The sequence below is a fragment of the Trichosurus vulpecula genome, chromosome 1, assembly GCF_011100635.1.
Source record: "Trichosurus vulpecula isolate mTriVul1 chromosome 1, mTriVul1.pri, whole genome shotgun sequence".
Taxonomy (NCBI): Eukaryota; Metazoa; Chordata; class Mammalia; order Diprotodontia; family Phalangeridae; genus Trichosurus; species Trichosurus vulpecula.
Window position 1 is genome coordinate 440,431,535 of NC_050573.1, and position 19,825 is coordinate 440,451,359.

The 19,825-nt window shown below is 39.2% G+C and overlaps 1 protein-coding gene across 1 annotated transcript in view; it reads right to left on the minus strand.

The window, feature by feature from the left end:
- The window catches only part of IQGAP2 (IQ motif containing GTPase activating protein 2), a 288,287-nt gene that overhangs the window by 125,141 nt on the left and 143,321 nt on the right, over positions 1-19,825 (minus strand). The window contains exon 3 of the mRNA XM_036747108.1: positions 15-171. Within this exon, the coding sequence (XP_036603003.1) occupies positions 15-171 (157 nt within the window). The remainder of the gene's footprint in view (positions 1-14; positions 172-19,825) is intronic.

Genomic DNA, 19,825 nt, shown 5'->3' on the forward strand with positions numbered 1-19,825 from the left:
AGCCAATCAGTTACCTTATAACGTGTTTGTTCCACATCATAGATTTTTTTATCTGAGACCATTTTAGGGGCAAAGAACTTGGCCAGTTTTGCAAGGTAAACGCCATTTCTCAGTCCTTCTTCCAGTTCAGTGGTTGGTGGCAGTTCTTCAACTAGACAGACTTCCATCCACCTGCAAATACAAGAGACTCAAGATTATTCCAGGATGATGCCTTTTTGCAAATGAAGAAGCCAACATTTTATGGCATTTCGGCATTAAAAAGGTCCAGGCTAAGATACATAATATCTTCAGAGTAATGAGTAGTGTGGAAGAGATTTTGGCTGAGGCAGGGAAAACCAGAAAAAAATTAAATTTTCATTTCCGTTTTCTTTCTCTCTCTCTCCACTCCCACCCATCCCACCCCCACCCCCTACACACACTGATATCACCCCTAGCTCAATGTGAATGTTCTATAGAAGGAAAAGGCCAGGTTGCCTTTTCAGGGTGGGACTGAGACTTGACTAAGGAACGGCATACATCAGCATTGTCACTAAGGGATTTCTACTTGACATGAAGAACCCACAAAACATTTCCACATCTAGGGTTACATGGATCCATGTTGAACATTTAGAAAAGTACAGTCTCATAGCAGGATTATTTTTTAAATGGTAGAGTAGAAGTTGTATTCTTAAAGGAGGCAGTGGAAATAACACTGGATTTGGAGGCCAAAGATCGAGGCTCACACCTCAGCTCTGATGCTCACTTAGCCATGTGGCCTCCAGCAGATTTCTGGGTGTTTTTCCTCATCTGTAAAATGAAGACAATGATACTTGCTCTACCCGCTTCATGGTAGAGCATTCTTTGGTGTTGTAAAGATAAGATAAAATTAATATATATAAAGTGCTGTATAAACTACAAAGTGCTATACAAATGTCAACTATATTTGTGACTGAATAATCATTGCGGAACTCAAAAGAAGAGAAAATAGGGCACAGAGGCTACTATGTACCCAAGGACATCATTCATGACTCACTTGTGTGGAAGGCCAACAGTCAGTGAATGTCCACTGAGGGTAATTAGAAGGGAACATTATTGATAGAGTCAGAGGTTTTGAATTGAAAGGGCACTTTAGAAATCATCCCAAATTTATTTGGTCTATAGCCCCCTTTCCAAAAAGTGCCCCCCAGGAAATCTACTTTCTTTAACTCTTTAACAGTTTTTTTCAAATTTGTGTTTCAAAAAATTTCAAAAAAAAATAAAATAAAATATATATTTTTAAAAATGATGCATCTTAAATTTAATGATTTATTGTAATTTTGATGATGCAATATTGCATCAGGTAACCATATAGATGTATCTTATGTAAAGAAGTCATTACATGCACATATTCCTGCCGATGCATGCTGGACTTCTCAACAATGTGCAACATGCTCTCCTGCCAACAACACATCTTGTTAAGACTTGTGGGTGGACTTGACCACTGATTGGTTATAATTTTCATATGGTATGTTTATGTGGAAAAGAATATAACCACTACGACTTGTTACACAACAGATGAAACATGTATGAATGGTTTTTCAAAATTTTCTTATTTCCTTATGCTTCCACAGGCCCCCAATTGCACCAGAGGCTATTATTTTTGTGTTTAAATATTACAGAGTATTGTATTTTGTTGTTTTCTCCTACAGTCATGAGAAAGAAATAGAAAATAATGCTATTTTTCTACTCTTTAAAGTAAAAAACAGGGAACATAAGCTGGTGAATAAATGATAAAAATTACAACTCAGTTCTACAAGATGGCTGGTAAAGTCTAAAGGCAACAGAAACAGAACCAATAATACCACTACTAGGTCTGTACTCCAAATATATCAAAGAAAGAAGAAAAAGACTTAAAATATACAAAAAATATTTATAACAACTTTTTTCTACAAGGCAAATAAAGTTGGAAACAGAATGTACCTATCAAGTGAGGAATACCTGAGTGTGTGTGTGTGTGTGCGTGTGTGTGTGTGTGTGTGTGTGCGCGTGAATAATATTTATTGTGCTATAAAAAGAGGAGGTGGTTTCAGAGAAACATGGGAAGATCTGTATGAACTGATACAAAGTAAAATGATTAGAATCCAGAGAATAATTTATACAATAACAGTAATGCTGTAAAGACAAACAATTAAAAGGTTTAGGAACTCTAAGCATAATAAATGATCACAATTCCTGAGGACTCAAGATGATCTGTTACCTACCTCCCAATAAAGTGCTGATGTACTTGAAGCACAGATACATACATACATACACACACACACACACACACACACACACACACACACACACACTTATATATACACCTTTGTATGTGAACATGGTCAATGTGGGAATTTACCTTCTTTGACTATGTTTGTAATAAGAGTTGTTTGTTCTGCTCTCAACTGGTGGGAGCGGGGGTGGGGTGAGTGAGAGGGAAAGATTGTGGTTCTCAAATAAAATAAAAAATAATTTTAAAAAGTCTTCTCAGCAAAGGATATCTCCTGAAGGAAGGGATTTAGGCTATGACTAGGAGGTTGAGGAAAGAATCAGAAATTCTACTGAGAATGGGCAAAAGAGTTAATCACAGATGAATAAAACAATGTGGAAAGACAAGTACTCTAATACACTATTAGTGGAGCTAGAAAACGAATTCTGGAAAGCTATTGAGAAGTATGCTAAGAAAATGACAAAAATGTCCATGTGCCCTTTGAGTCAGAGAACCCACAGCTGGGCATGTATCCCAACGAGGCCAACGACAGAAAGAAAGGCCCACTATACACCAAAATATTTATAGCAGCATTTTGTGTGGTGACAAAGAACTGGAAACAAAGCAGATTACAGATTTAAAACTAAAAGGAACCTTGGGTCATCTAGTCCAACCCCTTCCTTTTAAACATAAGGAAACATAAGGCCAGAGAGAAAGTTGTTAAGTGACCTCGCCAAGGTCACCTAAGTAAGTAGGTAAGTAGATTTAGACCCAGGATCTTTGCTTCCAGATCCAGCACTTTTTCCACTGAACCACCCATCAACTGGAAAATAGCTAGAAGAATTATAGTGCATAAATGTCATAGAAAATTACTATACTGAAAGAAACAAAGAATATAATGAATACTCAGAAGCATGGACAGACTCATATGAACTGAAGTAAGCAAAACTAGAAAAATAATAGATACAATGATTAAAAAACTAAAAAAGGAAAGATCAAAAAAAATGAAAACAATGCTGTGAAGTTCTAATAACCAAATTTGTCCCCAAAGAAGAGATTATGAGGATTTGCGTACCTTTCTCCTTTCATTGCAGAGGTAGGAGATTATGGCTTTAGAACGCTGCATGTAATATTGAACTTGGCTGTTCTTGTATATTATTGTTTTAAAGTGGGTGTTTTTTACTCCTTTTTATTCTTTGTTATCAGAGATGGCTCTCGGGGAGAGGGTTAGGAGGTGGATATCTTGGAGGATGAAGGTGATGTAAAAACAATCTGAAATGGTGGTATGAATGTAAATAGAGTGAGGAGCCTGGAGTCAGGAAGACTCATTTTACTGAGTTCAAACCTGGCCTGAGACGCTTCCTAGGTGTGTGACCCTGTTTGCCTTAGTTTTCTCATCTGTAAAATGAGCTGGAGAAGGAAATGGCAAACCACTCCAGTATCTCTGCCAAGAAAAGCCCAAACGGGATCATGAAGAGTCAGACTCAGTTGAAAATGACTGAACAACAGATATAAAACGTCCTCAGCCAGTGCTCAGTAGAGTGAAGAATGTAAATGGTGCAGTGATGTAAGACTGAAGACTAGTGGGATGTGAAGTATAGAAGAACAAGGGGGCAAGGGCACCAAAGGTGGAGAATGATGTATAGTTAAATTGGTTAACTATTGGGTTAAGTCTGTGAGCCACAGTCAGGGTAGGGTAGTAAGCTCTTCTATAGCCAGATATGTTAGATAGCCTGGGCAACAAGGAGAAATGGAGGAGCTAGCATTTGTGGTGAGAATAAAAAATACACTTAAGAGAGAAATAAAGCCACAATTACCCCCGAGTTGCTTCTCCCAAAGTACTCAACTAACAAACATTTACTACCTAAATACAATGTGCTAGGGATTATGTCAGTCCCAGGGGATAGGAAGCCAAAAATCAGATATTCCCTGACCTTGAAAAGCTCACCTACTACAACCAGATTTCTTGTTTATCTGACACAAATCTGTAATTGCACGTCTCACCTCAAGGTGTTAATAAGACAGGCATTTAATGACCACCTTAAGTGAGCAAGTTTTGACAGAAACCAGCATGGGAAGGAATTGTGTTCTCTCTTGACACTGTTTTTTCCTCTCTATTTTTGTTGTTAGGTCATTTTTCAGTTGCATCCAACTCTTTGCAACTCCATTTGGGGTTTTCTTGGCAGAGATACTGGAGTGATTTGCCATTTCCTTCTCCAGCTCATTTTACAGATGAAGAAACTCAGGCAAACTGGGTTAAGTGACTTGTCTAGGGTCACACAGCTAGTAATAGTCTGAGGCCACATTTGAACTCAGGAAGATGATTCTTTGTGGTTCCAAGCCCAGAGCACTATCCACATAGCTGCCCTCTCCTTTCTATTGGGAAGCAAAAAGTGCTTGGGTGATGGGTTCTAAAAAATCAAAGCCAAATGGAAATGAACTCATTACAGCAACCTCTCTTTGACACACCACATTAACGAGCTGGCAGTCTCCATCAGTGACTTAGACTCAGACAGACGAAAGGCTAGGATCTGAGTTTTTGGAAAGGAGGCTGCAAAGGGGAAAGAATGTTGCCAATATTTGGCTCAGAGAGGGGAAAAATAATATCAATATGTTATTTTGTCAAGCAGGAAAGAAAAAAAAATCCCTTGAGATAAATTACCTATTCCATTCCATTATTGCATACATTACAGGACATATGAGTGTGGTTTCACTGAGACATTTGCTGTCCAAATTGCTATCCAGGAAATCACGAGCAATAAATCTTGGTCTGTATCACACAAAACTGGAGAGAACAAATGTTCAAGTAGAACTGCTGCCGGAAAGAGAGAAAATGTGTTCCTTTGGTAGATGTTTTATTATTTTAGAACAGCACACAGCCCAGGACCCTTTTTAAGTAAGACCAGTTGTAGAAGTTATCTTTCCTTAACACTTCTGAAATCATCCGCAAAATTACCAAAAAAAAAACCCTGTTTATCATCATCATTGGCTCTTCCTTGCTCTCCCCACCATCCAATCAGTTGCCAAATCATGGGGACTCTAAACTCTAGTTTGTCCTCATCTAATCTCTGTGGGGGCAGTTAGGTGGCACAGTGTACAGAGTGCTGTGCCTGGAGTCAGGAAGACTCATCTTCCTGAGTTCAAATCTAGCCTCAGACACTTACTAGCTGCGTGACCCTGGGTAAGTCACTTCACCTTGTTTCCTCTTCTGTAAAATGAGCTGGAGAATGAAATGGCAAACCACTCCAGTATCTTTGCAAAGAAAACCCCACAAGGGGACCATGAAGAGTCAAACACAACTGTAAGGACTGAACAACAAAATCTCTGTGAGGTCATTACAATAGCCTCCAAATTGGTCTCCTGGCCCTCAGTTCTTTTCTATCTTGCTCTTCACACTGCTGTCCTAATAATCTTCTGAATATTGTTCTGGTTCAAAAAAGCAACTGGAAGCTAGCCAACGTCTACTGCATAAGATAAATTTCTCATCCTAGATCTCATTCAAGGTCCTTCACAACCTGCCTCCAAAGCTGCTTCTCCAGCTATCTCTTACTACTTGCCTCTTGCTTCTAGTCAAAATGGCCTTCTCTCCATTCCCAGTTCTCATCCTGTGTGCTTTAATCATGCCATCCCTAATTTTGTCTACCATTTTCCACTCACTTATTTCTGTCTTTTGAAGTCCCTTTCTTCACTCTGGTCTTAGATGAAGAGGTAGCCCTTCTTGTCAAGGCTGGCTTCTCCAGTCTTCTCTAACAGATTGACTCCACTATCCTTCCCACTTCCCTCTCACCTTGTCTGAGCCATCTAGGTCACAGAGTGGCTAGAGCACTGGGCCTGGAGTCAGGAAAGGTTGAGCTCAAATCCAGCCTCAGACTGGTTCTGTGACCCAGAACAAGTCATTTAACCTTTTTGCGTCAGTTTACACAACTGTAAAATGGGGATAGTAAGAGTACTTACCTCCCAGGGTTCTTGTAAAGATCAGGTATTTGTAAAGCTCTTGGCACAGTGCTTGGCACACAGGAGACTCTATATATCTCCTAGCTATGCCATTGTTATTGTCATCACCAACTTCAGTCTTGCCCCATCTACTTGCTCCTTCCTGTTTGCCCACCAACAAGGCCATGTCTTCCCCATCCTTAACATACTCTCATTTGATAATACCATTCTCAGCCCAGCTATTGTCCTAGATGTCTCTTCATCTCATCTTCTTGGATAAACTCCTTGAGAGGGTATCTACATTGGATGCTTCCACTTCCTTTCTCCTCATCCCCTTCTAAAACCTTTGGAACTTGACTTCCCAACTCATTATTCACTTGAAATTGATCTAAGTTACTAATGATCTCTTAATTGCCAAAAATCAGTGATCTTTTCTCAATCCACATTGCACTTGACCTCTCTGCAGCATTTGTTGGTCACATTCACCTCTTGGATGTCATATCTTCTCTAGGTTTTCTCTCTCTTAGTCCTCCTGTCTTCTTTGTCCAACTGCTCTTTCTCAGTCCTTTTTGCTGACTTTGCATCCATATCAAGTCCACTAACTACACTAACTATGCATATTCTCTAAGGCTCTGTCCTAGGCCCTCTTCACTTATCACTCTATACTATATCACTTGGTGATCTCAGCAGCTCCCATGGGTTCAATTATTATCTTTATGCAGATGATTCCCAGATGTGCGTGTACGTATGTATGTATGTATATATATATGTATATATATGTATACACACACACACACACACACACACACACACACATCCAAACATAATTTCTTTCCTGAAATATAATCACACATTACTCAACTATCTTTTGGACAACTTGAACTGCATGTCCCATAAGCATCTCACGTTTGACGTACCCAAAATAAAATTCATTATCTTTACTCCCCAAATCTCCCCTATACCAAACTTTCCAATTTCTGCTAAAGGCACCACCATTTTCCCATTTACCCACCCATAGTCACAACCTCATCATCATCCTCAATTCCTCACTCTCACTCACCCAACATGTCCAATTCCTTGCAAAATCTTGTTATTTATGTCCTTATAGCATCTATTGTATGTGAAACCTCTCTATTTCTACAACCATCACCACGGTTCATTCCCTCATCATCTCTTACATAGACTACAGTCATAGCCTTCCGGTTGGTCCAAATCTCTTCCAATTCCAATCCATCATCTATTCAGCAGCCAAAGCAATTTTTCTAAAGCACAGTGATGCAGCTATGGTAAATTCCCTCCTGAATACTGTCCAATGGCTCCCTATCATGTCCAGGATCGAATATAAAGAACTGTACTTGGAATTTTAAGCTCTTCATTAGCTGGCCTAGTTTTCTTACACTTTACCCCTGTCCATGCCTTCTACAATTCAGCAACACTGGCCTATTTGCAGTTCCTTGAACATAACCTTCCACCTCCCATCACTACGCCTTTTGACTGGTTGCTCCCCATGTCTGGAATGCTCTGCCCCCTTACCCCTGCCTCTTATCCTTCTGGGCTTCCTTCAGGTGTCAGCTCAAAATCCACCTTTCCTGGTACACGTCTCCCTGACCCCATGCATATGCCTTCCATACTCAGATTTCCTCCCACCTACTCTGTATGTTGACTATGTATAGTGGTTTTTTTGTTGTCTCCTCTATTTGACTGTGAGCTCCCTGAGAGCAGGGATTGTTTTAGTTTTGAATTTTCTTTGTATCCCTAGCACATAGCACAGTGGCAGGCATAAAGTGACCATTTTATAAATTCTTGTTGACTAAATTCATGGCCTGTATTTCATGAAATTTTCTTTGACCGGAATTCCCTTCACCTCATCCCCCAGTGAAGAATGATGACTTTCACCCAAATTCCTTAGAGTATTACTTCTCAGAGACATTTCTACACAATTATTACAACATCCTTCACATCATAATTATCTGTGTACATGCTGTTTTCCCCTCCCCCATTAAAACATACACTCTTCAAGAGCAAGGTCTGTGCCATCTCTATCTTTGTATTTCTGGCCCCTGGCACAGCACCATGCACATGATAGGATTTAAGTAACCTTTGTTGGATTATTTAGACTGTGATTTATTATTCTTCCCCCTTCATGGCACAAGAAAAAGAGTGAAGTCAGAAGCATACAAGTATGAAATAAAGCTTGCCCTTTCAATCCCATCCTTCATCCCAGATAGGGTACAAAGCTGTCATCAAAATCATATCAGCCTCATGAGCTAAGGAAATGCATGTGGGTACTTTGTTGACAGCACATTCAGTCATTGATATTGGAACACATGAAAGCTGAAGGGCTTAGCCTTGTGTCAGTGGGCACCACCATGACCTCTGCAAAGTGCTTAGCCTTCTCTGGAATAGCTTCCTTCGTACATTCCACAAAAATGGATGACACATTAAATTAAAAACACAAATTACAAAACAGCCTCCTTTCTGGTGTGGCTGACAAATACATAATATGAAAATAATCATGTTTCTAAGCATTTCAGTTTAAAAAAAAAACCAGGCTACCAGTTTGATATACTTTCCTTTCCCATTTTGTTTGTCATAGTAATCACTGGGTAAGAATTAGTTAGAATAGCAAAATGCTGATGATCTCTTAATCTCGGGAAAAGAAGTAGAAATAGGAGATAGCATACATAGATGTGGAGCAATCCATATGGACCAATTATGTAAAGGCCTTTATATGTGTGCGTGCATGTGTGAAATGTTATACTGATTATATTTTATAATATATTACAAATAATGTATATTTGTAGGCATCACAGCTAAAACCCAAACTTCTGCTGACTGTCCTTCCCTTATTTGATGCCCTCTTTTATTTTATCATTCCCATGGATTTTTCTAGATCAATGATATTGCAACATGACCATGGGCTCTATTAGCAAATTTAGGGCACAGTGGCTAGACTGAGCTCTCCATAAACACCCATCAAGCAAACACACAGAAAACATGCAGAGCTCCAGTTAAGCAGTTAGAATTCAATGGATTTCTACAAACATGTATTAAGCATGTGCGAGACAAAGACACACACAAGCCAGTCTTCCTAGGCCTCCAGGAGCTTACTAGATTCTACTGGGGAATAAAATGTGGTAGCGATAAGGGTGCTGAATTTGGAATTAGAGTCCTTGGGCTTGAATCATGTCTCTTCTTCTTCCTATCTGTGTGAGCTTGGGGCCAGTTACCTAGCCTCTATGGGTTCCAGTTTCCTTACTGGTGAAATGAGATGACTGGGCTATTCCAGCTTTAAATGTATTATCTTAAGATACACTCAGATAAAAGAAACACCAAGTATATGAGTAACACAAAATATCTTTTGAAATTACTAACAATTGGGGGTTGAGGGGCATGAAAAGTTTCATGTAAAAGGTGACACATGAGCTGTGCTTTGAAAGAAACCATGGATTCTAAGAGGACAAGGGAGGTGAGGAGGGAGTCTGGGCCAAACCAGATGGGTGGGGGTTGAACCACCTGTATGAAGGCATGGAGAGGGGAGATGGAACATGTATAGGGAGGACCCAGGAGACCAGTTTGATTAGAAAAGTGGAGTAGTTTAGTTTAGTTAGTTTAGTAGGCTGTCAGTTTCCATACAAGAACAATAGAGAGGAGCTATGAGCAGTATAAACAAGAGAGTTTAAATCTGTATGTGAATTTTCATGGACCGGAATGGTTGGGAATTGAGAGATGCTCATTCATTTAAGAGACCACACAAGGTCAGCTCAATCTCCTATGGGTGGGGTCGGACCATTTTGATCAATAAATGCTTGTTGATGGCTAATATGGAAATATGTTTTGCATGACTTCAAAGTATAATTGATCATGTTGCTTGCACTCTCAGGGGGTGGGAGGAATCGGGGAGAAGTGGGAGGAAGGAAGGGAGAGAATTTGGAATTCAATTTTTAAAAAATGAATGCTAAACTTTTAATTTAATTGGGAAATACTTACCAAAATAAAAATAATTTTAAAAATAACATTTGTTGAGACTAACCTCACAAACCACATAAGATATTCCCTTTTTCATGAAATGTTCATCCCATCTGCAATAATGCACTATATCCAAACATATGTGTATTTCTAGGCAACACCTCAGCCCTAGTCAGAAAACATTCTCTCTAACATGCTTTAAATAATTACTTCATGCAGTGTACTCTTGAGTAAACAGAATTTACAGACCTCTGTAATAACTTAATTTTAAAGAACATGGGTCAAATGATAAGTATTTCTATAATGAACTCAGCTGAAGACAGAAGCAGCTCAATTTGATTCCTAATTGTACTGTGTGCCTTGCACTGAATTAGGATTGTACTGAAATGGAAATATAATTCTCAGCTCTCAATTTGTGAAGACCTGAAGAGACAACTGTAAAATACTTAGATTTTATACACAATTTCCTAATATAGAAACTATTCTACTTTAAAAGTAAGATGCCACTAAATAGGAGAATAGTTCAGGTGGATGTACATGAGAGCTGAGATCTGGTTACTTTTGATAGGGAAGGACAGTCTGAGAAATGGACCCTCAATTAGAAGAGGGAGAAAAGACAGAACTCAGATAAAAAAACCAACAATAAATTGTCGGCTAAATCTATTTCACTGAGAGTCCTTTGACTGGTGTCCAAAGTTAAGATATTTCTGGGAAGTGGTATGTTGGTAAATGTTTAATAACCAGTTCACAGAGAGAGAAAAGAAAAAAAAATAATATATGTATATGTGTATACATGTGTATATGTATACACACATATGTATGTATATACACACATATATACACAAACACACATATATACACAAACACACACATATATGACACACTTTTAACATTATTGAGATAACATTTTCTCCATTATTTTCTTAAAGCTAGACATTTGACAAAACAATAAATTACGCCCTAATTTGTAGCATTTGTTGATTGCCAAAGGGTAACTGCTCATGCTGAAAATGTAACAATTGGCTCTCAGCAGCCAATACGGTATACCCCATTTCTAAAATATTTTTCTGATTACTGCTGTAAGAAAATCACAAAATTACTGGGTACACTGCAAATTTAAGCCAATTTACCTCAATTGGATCCTCAAAGACACATGGCAATCCTTTTCTTCATCAATTATTGTGTTAGTCACTTTCACAACAATGGCTGTTTCAAATGATCTTGCTTAAGCTCTCTACTACTCCACTTGCTCCTATCCCCACCCCGCTTCATTCTGAAGACATTTCTCATTTTGCTTCCTCTGTATCTCCTTCCCAAAACCTCTCAACATTCTTACTCACTCCCTCATCCTCTGAAACCCAGGGTGGCTCTCCTATTTGCAGCCACAATATAATAACCAAACAACTGACAAGCACCTACTATGTGTCAGGCATTGTATATGGAGCTAAGGATCTGAAGAAAAAAAAAAGTAGTCCATGCATGTAGGAGCTTGGGAGATAACATCTCCATGTCATAGTCTTAGAGCTAGGAGGCACCCAAGAGGACCCTGAGTCTAACCCCCATCTTACAGATAAGCAGACTTGCACAGGACCACACAGTTATGTGGATAAGAGCCTCAAGAAGAATTTTAATCAAGGTCTTCCTGGTTCCAAGACCAGGACACTGCCCACGCTATACCATGGCACTTCTCTCTGTATATGAGCCAAGTAAAAAAGTTACAAAATAACTAAAGTTTACTTGAGAGGGAGGCATTAGCACCTGGGGGGATGAGAAGGACTTCATGTAGAAAGTGGTTTCTGAATACAGCCTTAAAGGAGATTAAAGACTCTAAGAGGCATGATAGTCAGTAAGTTCAAAAGTGTGAAGACGTTAAAAAAAATGTCTTAGGAGAAAAACAAAGTCAGTTTGGCTGGATCATAAGGTATGTAAAGAAGAATAATGAATTATGAAATTGGGAAGCAGTAGTTGGGAACAGTAACAGTAGTGGGCAGCTGGGTGGCTAAGTGGATAGAGCACTGGGCCTGGAGTCAAGATCTGAGTTCAAACCTGGCCTCAGACACATACTAGTGGTGTGACCCTGGGCAAGTCACTCAACCACATTTGTCTCAGTTTCCTTTGCTATAAAATAAACTAGAAAACTAGGAAATAGCAAGCTACTCCAGTATCTTTGCCAAGAAAACCCCAAATGGGGTCACAGAGAGTCAGACACAACTGAAACGACTGACTAACAAGAAAAGGTTGGAGTAAGAATATGAAATGCCAAACAGAGGATGTTATTTGATTCTTGGAGTAATAGTGAGCCACAGGACTTTGTTGAGCATGGGAATAACATGGTAAGGCTTGTGCTTTACAAAGAATCACTTCAGCATCTGAGTGGAGAATGGGTTAAAATTGGGAGATACTTGAAGTAGGGAGACCAATTAAGAGACTCTTTGCATTAGATGAGGTGTAACTAGAGAGAGAAAAATAAAAATGTAAGAGAAAATCTGGAGATAGAAATCATAAAATTTGTGAAAGAAATGATTATTAAATAAAAAATTATTAGGGAGATACAGGGTTTTTTCCCTTCCTATATCTTCATTCTCTACTAGATCAAGCCAATATCTGAAGGGCACTGGTGACAACTAGATTGTGTTCTACTCAGTCTTGGGTTTGAGGGGGAGGGGGTAGTGGCAGTAGATCTTTTGTCGAGATTTCCCAAGGCTGGAGGTGGTCTGGGAGCAAGAATGATCCGTCACATTCCCTTAGCGTCCGATTAGAATAGGTCCACCTCTCATTATAATATTCATTTTCTCATTACTTGTTTACGAATCAGAGTTGATTTCCACCCTCAGGAACACCCACTCTTCCAAGGGCATATTAGCACTGAGCGGGTTTCATGAGAGTCTTTGGCATTCAAGAGTGCCACTGACCCCGTCTATTAATTACTCACCAGCATAATTAATAAAATGATTAATTACCCAGAAAATAGTCTCTCAAACTTTCATACGTCACAGTTGGCAACTGAGAGGCTATATAGAGTCAGATTAAGAAGTCAAGGATGACACCAAGGTTGTGAATCTGGGTGATTAGATGGCTGGTGGTGCTCTTGGCAGAAATAGGAAACATCATGGCTTTTCTTTGAGACATGTTAAGTTGAATGTTCTTGCCCAACATCCAGTTCAAAATGTCAAATAGGCAGATGTTGACATAGGACTAGGGCTCAGAAGAAGGATTGGGGATGGATCTAGGCGATAGATCCCTCATCTGCAGAGAGATGACAAATGATCCCTTGGAAGAGAGGATAGAAAGAAGAGAAGATACTGAGTTGCAGGGCCATGATTTGAACCTAGGTCCATGAATGTTTCCCTTATAGCAAGCTGTCTGACTTGTGGAAACACCTTTCTGCGCTTCAGTCTAAGCTCAGGTATGCTATGGGATTCAACCAGACAGAAAACATCAATCCAGCCACTGCTTATTTTCTCTTAACTGAAGCAACTTAAATAAGTTTGCCAATATTCAGCTCTCCTAGCCAAGTAAAACTGCCACCTTTTTAACAATCCTCAATTATGTTACTCAGTCATGGGTTCCAAATAGAAAGCAAACCAAGAAAAAAAAAAGTATTAGGGTAGCTAGCCTGAAACTTTTAATCTAATACTTTCAGTATCACAAAACTAGCTAGAAGGGAGTCCAGGGCTATAATTTCCACTGGCAGCACAAAGCTTTTTCTTTTTTTCAAGACAACAGAACCCTGGCCGGAAAGAACAAGAAAATGCAAGCACCAGGTAGTCAATTCCTAGAATGATTAACATTGTTTGTCTCTGACTTTCTTCACAGAGTTTGGCCTAAATAACAATTTATAACACAGTGAAATATGTTCCCATTCCTAGGTTAATCCAGACCATACACATAATTCTAACAGCAAAATAAATCACAATGTTTATGCCTCAAATTGAGGAAGGTGGGGGAGAGGTGACCCCTGGGAGGTGCTGCAAATTTAGGGTCTTAGCATTACTTGGCCTTCCTCATCATTCTTCCTATCTCCTCTCTCTATCTCTATTCAGAGGCAGTTTTTTAAAAAGATCATAATTACTAATAAGATGATGTTCAATTCAGAACACCAAAGAATCCTGTGATTGCGGTAATAGGGAGACAATTTTTAAAGAAAAATAACAGGCATGAATTGTGGATTGGGGTAGGAATTTCTCCCCCACCCCTCCTTTCCCCTCCACCCCAATAATTCAAGAAGCATCTACTGTTTGCAAGTCAGTGTGCTTGGTAGGTGCTGGGGGAACAAAGGTAAAAACAGCCCCTCTTCTCAAGGACCTTAACATTCTAATGGGGGAGGGGGGAAAGAGGGAGGAAGGGAGGAGAAGGGAAGGAGAGGGGAGCAGGGAGGAGAGGAAAAATAGGGGAGGAGGAAGGGAGAAGGAGAGAGAGAGATGACATAAAGAGAGAAGTAGACAAGACAAACAGAGGGATAGAGAAATAGATACAGACAGAGAGAGACAGAGACATAAAGACAGAGGGATAGAGAAATACATACAGAGAGACAAGGCAAGATACAGATACAGCAAAAGACACATAGAAACAAAGAGGGAGACTAAACTAACAAGTGGTGGTGGTGGGAATGGTCAGGAAAAGCTTCATGGAAGCTATGAGTTAAGCCTTAAACTAGAAGGACAAGCACTTTGAGATGCAAAGACTGAGTATGTTTCAGGCACAGAAAAACCTTCTGCACATACATGGAAGCAGGAGGCACAGTATAGAGTTTCTGAAACAGCCACTAATCCAATTTGGGTAGAACAGTTTACAAAAGGAAATAGTTTGAGGTAAAGCTGAATAATCTTAATTTCACACCAAAAGTAATATGGAGGTAGGTGGGAGGAGGGATAGCTGAGATATGCACCTGGAAAGACATAGACTCATTTTTAAAGAAAGATAACAGTAGTAGCAGCAGCAGCAGCAGCAGCAGCGGTGGCGGCGGCGGCAGCAGCAGGTAGCATTTAATAGTGTTTTAAGTTTGGTACAGCGCTTTGTATATCTTGCTCACAGCAACCCTATGAGGCAGATGCTATCATTAGCTCTATTTTATAAATGACGTAGATGAGGTAGGTTAAAAGACTTGCCCAGGGTCATCCAGCAAATCCAAGGAAGGATCTGAAGCCAGGTCTCACCAAACCCAAGTCTAGCACACTTATCCACTACACCCCCAAACTACCTCAGTCAGTCCTTAAGGAAAATGGAAAAATTATCTCCAAAATAATTTAAGTAGCCCTGAAAATATAGCATAATGAAGGCTATCCAGGGTTCTCTCTTCTGCAAATCCTTCATGTCTAGAAATCCAGCTTGATGTGTCTTTTCCCATGCCATGTCTGTGATCAGCTGTACAATAAGGGACCATGATTGATGAGATGGTCTTAATCATTCCTGATACTAAATGAAGAATAAAAGAAGTTATACTATATATTCTTTCAAATAAAATGAAAAATAAAAGTGTCTTAAAGGAGGATGTTTTCAGAGGAAGAAAAGTAATTAAATTCATTTCTGGCAGGCCAACTACTGTCAGGTCTCACAACTCTTCTGTTATGCAGTGGTGTGGCCAAGTACTTTTGAGGAGATTGTAGGACAACCAACTGCTGTGGTTTCTCCAACTCCAACAGAAATGCCATATTATTAATGATTTTAAAAAAAAATAAACAATTAACCAAAATGTCATTTTTACATTCTGCTAAATAAAAAAAAACTAATCTTGACAATACATGCACAAATAATTCAATTTAACAAACTTTTAATAAGCACCTATTAGTACAAATACACAACACTCCATCTCCTGACTCCAAGCATTTGCATCAGCTGTCTCCAATGCCTGTAATTCTCTCCCTTCTCATTTCTACTTCCTTGTATCCCTGTCTTCCTACAAGTCTCAGCTAAAGTCCCATCTTCTACATACTTTCCCAGTCAAAGATCAATACAAAATGTTCTTCAATTATGTGGGGACAGAAAGAAAGGGAAAAGGGCTTCAAGCCCAGGTGTCAGAGGACCGTAACACCATCAACAGAGTGCTCAAAGGTAAAATGATAAATTAATTGTAAAGCTGTTGAATTTGAAGGACCAAAGGGACATCAGAGTATATATTTATAATAGGTAGTTGGAGATGTAAGTCTAGGGTGCTGGGGGCGGGGTGGAGAGGCGATTTGGGCCATAATTAGTTCATGCCAATTTATTATTTTATTATCTTGATAGGAGGCCTATTTCCTCATCTATGAAACAAGGGAGTTGAATTACTTCATTTCTGAGATGCTTTGAAATGCTAGGTTTTTAATCTCTAAGACTGTAATTCAGTTCTAACATTCTATGATTCTAAGATCTGCGTATCACGATAATACATCTCTCTCAGATTCATTTGTTTTTGTTGTTTTTCTGTCACTTTCAGTCATGTCTGACTCAATTTGAAGTTTCCTCGGCAAAGATACTGGAGAGGTTTGCCATTTCCTTCTCTAGCTCACTTTACAGATGAGGAAACTGAGGCAAACAAGGTTAAGTGACTTGCTCGGGGTCACACGGCTAGTAAGCGTCTGAGAAAGGATTTGAACTCAGGTCTTCCTGACTCTAGTCCCAATGCTCTATCCACTGCACCACCTACTTGCCCCTCTCAGAATGATACCCAACTGAAAAAGAGCGGGAAACCAATGTTATTGTCATGAAACACTTAAGTAACCCAGGTGCATAACCAACCGGTGTAAGAATTCCCATTTCATAATTATGCCAGAATCTCTAAAGATAAAACCCAACTGTACTCAAGTGATGAAGTAACAGTAACAGCACCTAACATGTCTGTATTTTTAAGTTATAAACAGTCATATATAAAGCTATAACTATATTATATATGCTATATGGATATATGTATACCTTTAAGATATATATATACACATATATATACATGTGTATATATGTGTATATATATATATATAAGATATACACATCTTTAATGTTTCCAAAATGTTTTATACATACATTCTCACTTGATCCCCACAAAAACCCTGGGTGGGAGGAGCTATTATTAGTAATTGAAGCCAAGAGTGGTTCAGTTACTGGCTGAAGACCACACAACTAAGTAAATGTCTGAGTCAGGATTTGAACCCAGATCCAGTGCTCTATTACACTTTGGCTTCACAGAACTGGTGAAATAAAAGCTGCTAAACCACTTCACTAGGTGGCAGCAGAGAAGCCTTTTTTTAAAAACTGTAATCTGTTGCAATTCTTGGAGATCACATGTACCTTAATAAATAAACTCTGCCGGGAAAAAAACAAAAAAAAAACAAACCAAGCTAACAAAATATTTCCAAGATAGACTTAGGGCTTGCTGTCTCAACTCCCAAGTCAAACAAGATGCTTGTTGACTCAGTACCTGAATCCCCCAAAGTTAAAAGACCTCTCTGAGAATCTGTCCCCAGGCCAAATCAAAGACCACCTGGCACATATATCTCTAGGGCTGGAACCTCTGCGTGCCAACCCACTCAAATGCCACCCTGCAGAAACCACTAAAAAAAAAAGGTTCTTTTTCTTAGAAGTCACTCTGTGTTAGAGCCTTCCAGCTAGTAAGAGCTGCAGTGCCTTAGGAGTCTGGAGTGACTAGCCAGGGAAGACACGTGGAAGAAAGAGTGGAGAAGACACACTGAACACATCTGTGGAAAAGGCATGATTACAGGAGCTATTCAAGATTGAGAAGACTGGGGTTCAAGGAAGGAGGATCTTTTTTTTTTCCAAGTCAATAAATATTTATTAAGCCCCTTCTGTATGCCAAGCACTAGACTAAGAACTGAGGATACAAAGAAGGACAAAAAGAATCTCGAACCTCAAAGCGTTCACCATCTAACAGGGGCAGGAATAGAACGCAAAAATGACTACATACAAACAGGATAAATTAGAGATAATCTTATTGGGAAGGCAGAGACTAAAAAGTGCCTTTTTCAATCAGTACTTGATCTACTGGTCAAGCAAAAGAGATGATAGCCAAAGGCAGCACAAATTTAGAATATAAACTCATTTATAAAATCTTAGAAGGGTGATGGAATATTATGAGCGGTATTACCCATTGTAAAATGGGTATCAATTATTACCTTTTATCTCATGAGGATCTTCTAATACTGTCATCTGAAGAAGCTGGCCCAGATTTCCTTTGCTTTACAATGTAAATAATCAGCAAGTGCTATGAATCAAAAGGATCTTTTTCCATCCTATTGACAGTCACTGACTTGAGGAGTATGAGTAGGGGAATTATTAGGACGGAAGGTAGGTTTCTTCAACTGCGCTCAGTAATGAATTTGGTGGGAAGGGAAGGGTATGGGTGGGACACAGAAGAGAGGAAGGAAGAGAGGGAATAAGCATTTATTAAGTGCCTACTATGCGCCAGGCAACATTCTAAGTACTTCACAAATATTATCTCATTTGATCCTTACAACAAACTTATGAGGTAGGGGAGGTGGGTGGAAGGACAAGTTCTCCCTATCTCAACCAAGCTGAAAGCATAGCAGCCCTGTTCTTAAACTGAGCAGGACCAAAAAGTTCGTCCTGATCCATTTTTCTGACCTGGACCAGTTTGCCCCTCCTCAGACAGCCTGGTCACTCCTCATTTCTGTGACCAACCCCTCATTTCTGTGAATGATCCCACATTTCCCAAGCCAGACTCTTATGGACACTTGATAGGATGAGTCCTATATTTGGGAGGAATATTGGTAATAACATCTAGTCTTAGGTCAGCTGCCTTTGAGTTCAATGTGTCATTTACATTATTTGGTCACTGTTACTTTTTCTTCCACCTGCTTTCTTCATTCTGACTCAGTTCACATGAAATTTTCTCTGAATTCTTCACATTCGTTTTCTTCTAGAAAACCACTATTTCATTAAAATCACACAATACAATTCATTTTGCCATCCTCCTCAGTCAATGGTCACCCACTTTGCTTTTTATTTGTTTTGTTTTTTGCCACCACTAAAACTGAAACTATAGGTATTTTGGCATATGTGAGACTTTTCTTTCTTTTTTTGGTCTTAATCTCCATGAATAAATGCCCAGTAGCAATGTCACTGGGTCAAAGGGAATGAACAGATTAGTAACTTTTTTTCTACATAATTCCAAACTGTTTCCAAAATGATGGGACCAATTCACAATTTCCACCAACAATCATTTGTGTGCCTGTCTTTCCATAGCCTCTTCAACACTGACAGAAAACTCAGTCAAACTGAAATCTCATAAAGACCTTAGCTTAAAAAGGCCAAGGCCTCCCACTGCATCCTGGGCCATCACCCATCCTCTTGACCTATGTCTTGCTACTGGACTCTGATGACTCTGGAGGAGAGTGGGGTTGGTGATTGCACAGCTCTGCCTCACTTAAATCCAACTCACTTCAAGAACGAAGGATGAACAACCACGACAACCAACAGTGATGATTTCTGTATTGTCATCTTTGCTCATTTGGTAGGTATGAGGTGAAACCTCCTCATTGTTTTAATTTACTCTTAGTGATAGTGAGTATTTGTATATTTTGGAGGGAAAAATTAAATTCCATATGCCCATTTAAAAAAATAATTGCCAGAGAAGGTAAAATTCAACTTAATAAAACTAATTTTATTTTGTCTCCTTCCTCCCATTTTATATTATGGTCAGTTAAAGGAAGAGAGACATGGACAGTTCCAAACAACCTGAGGGAAGGAGAGAAAGACACTTGAAAAGAT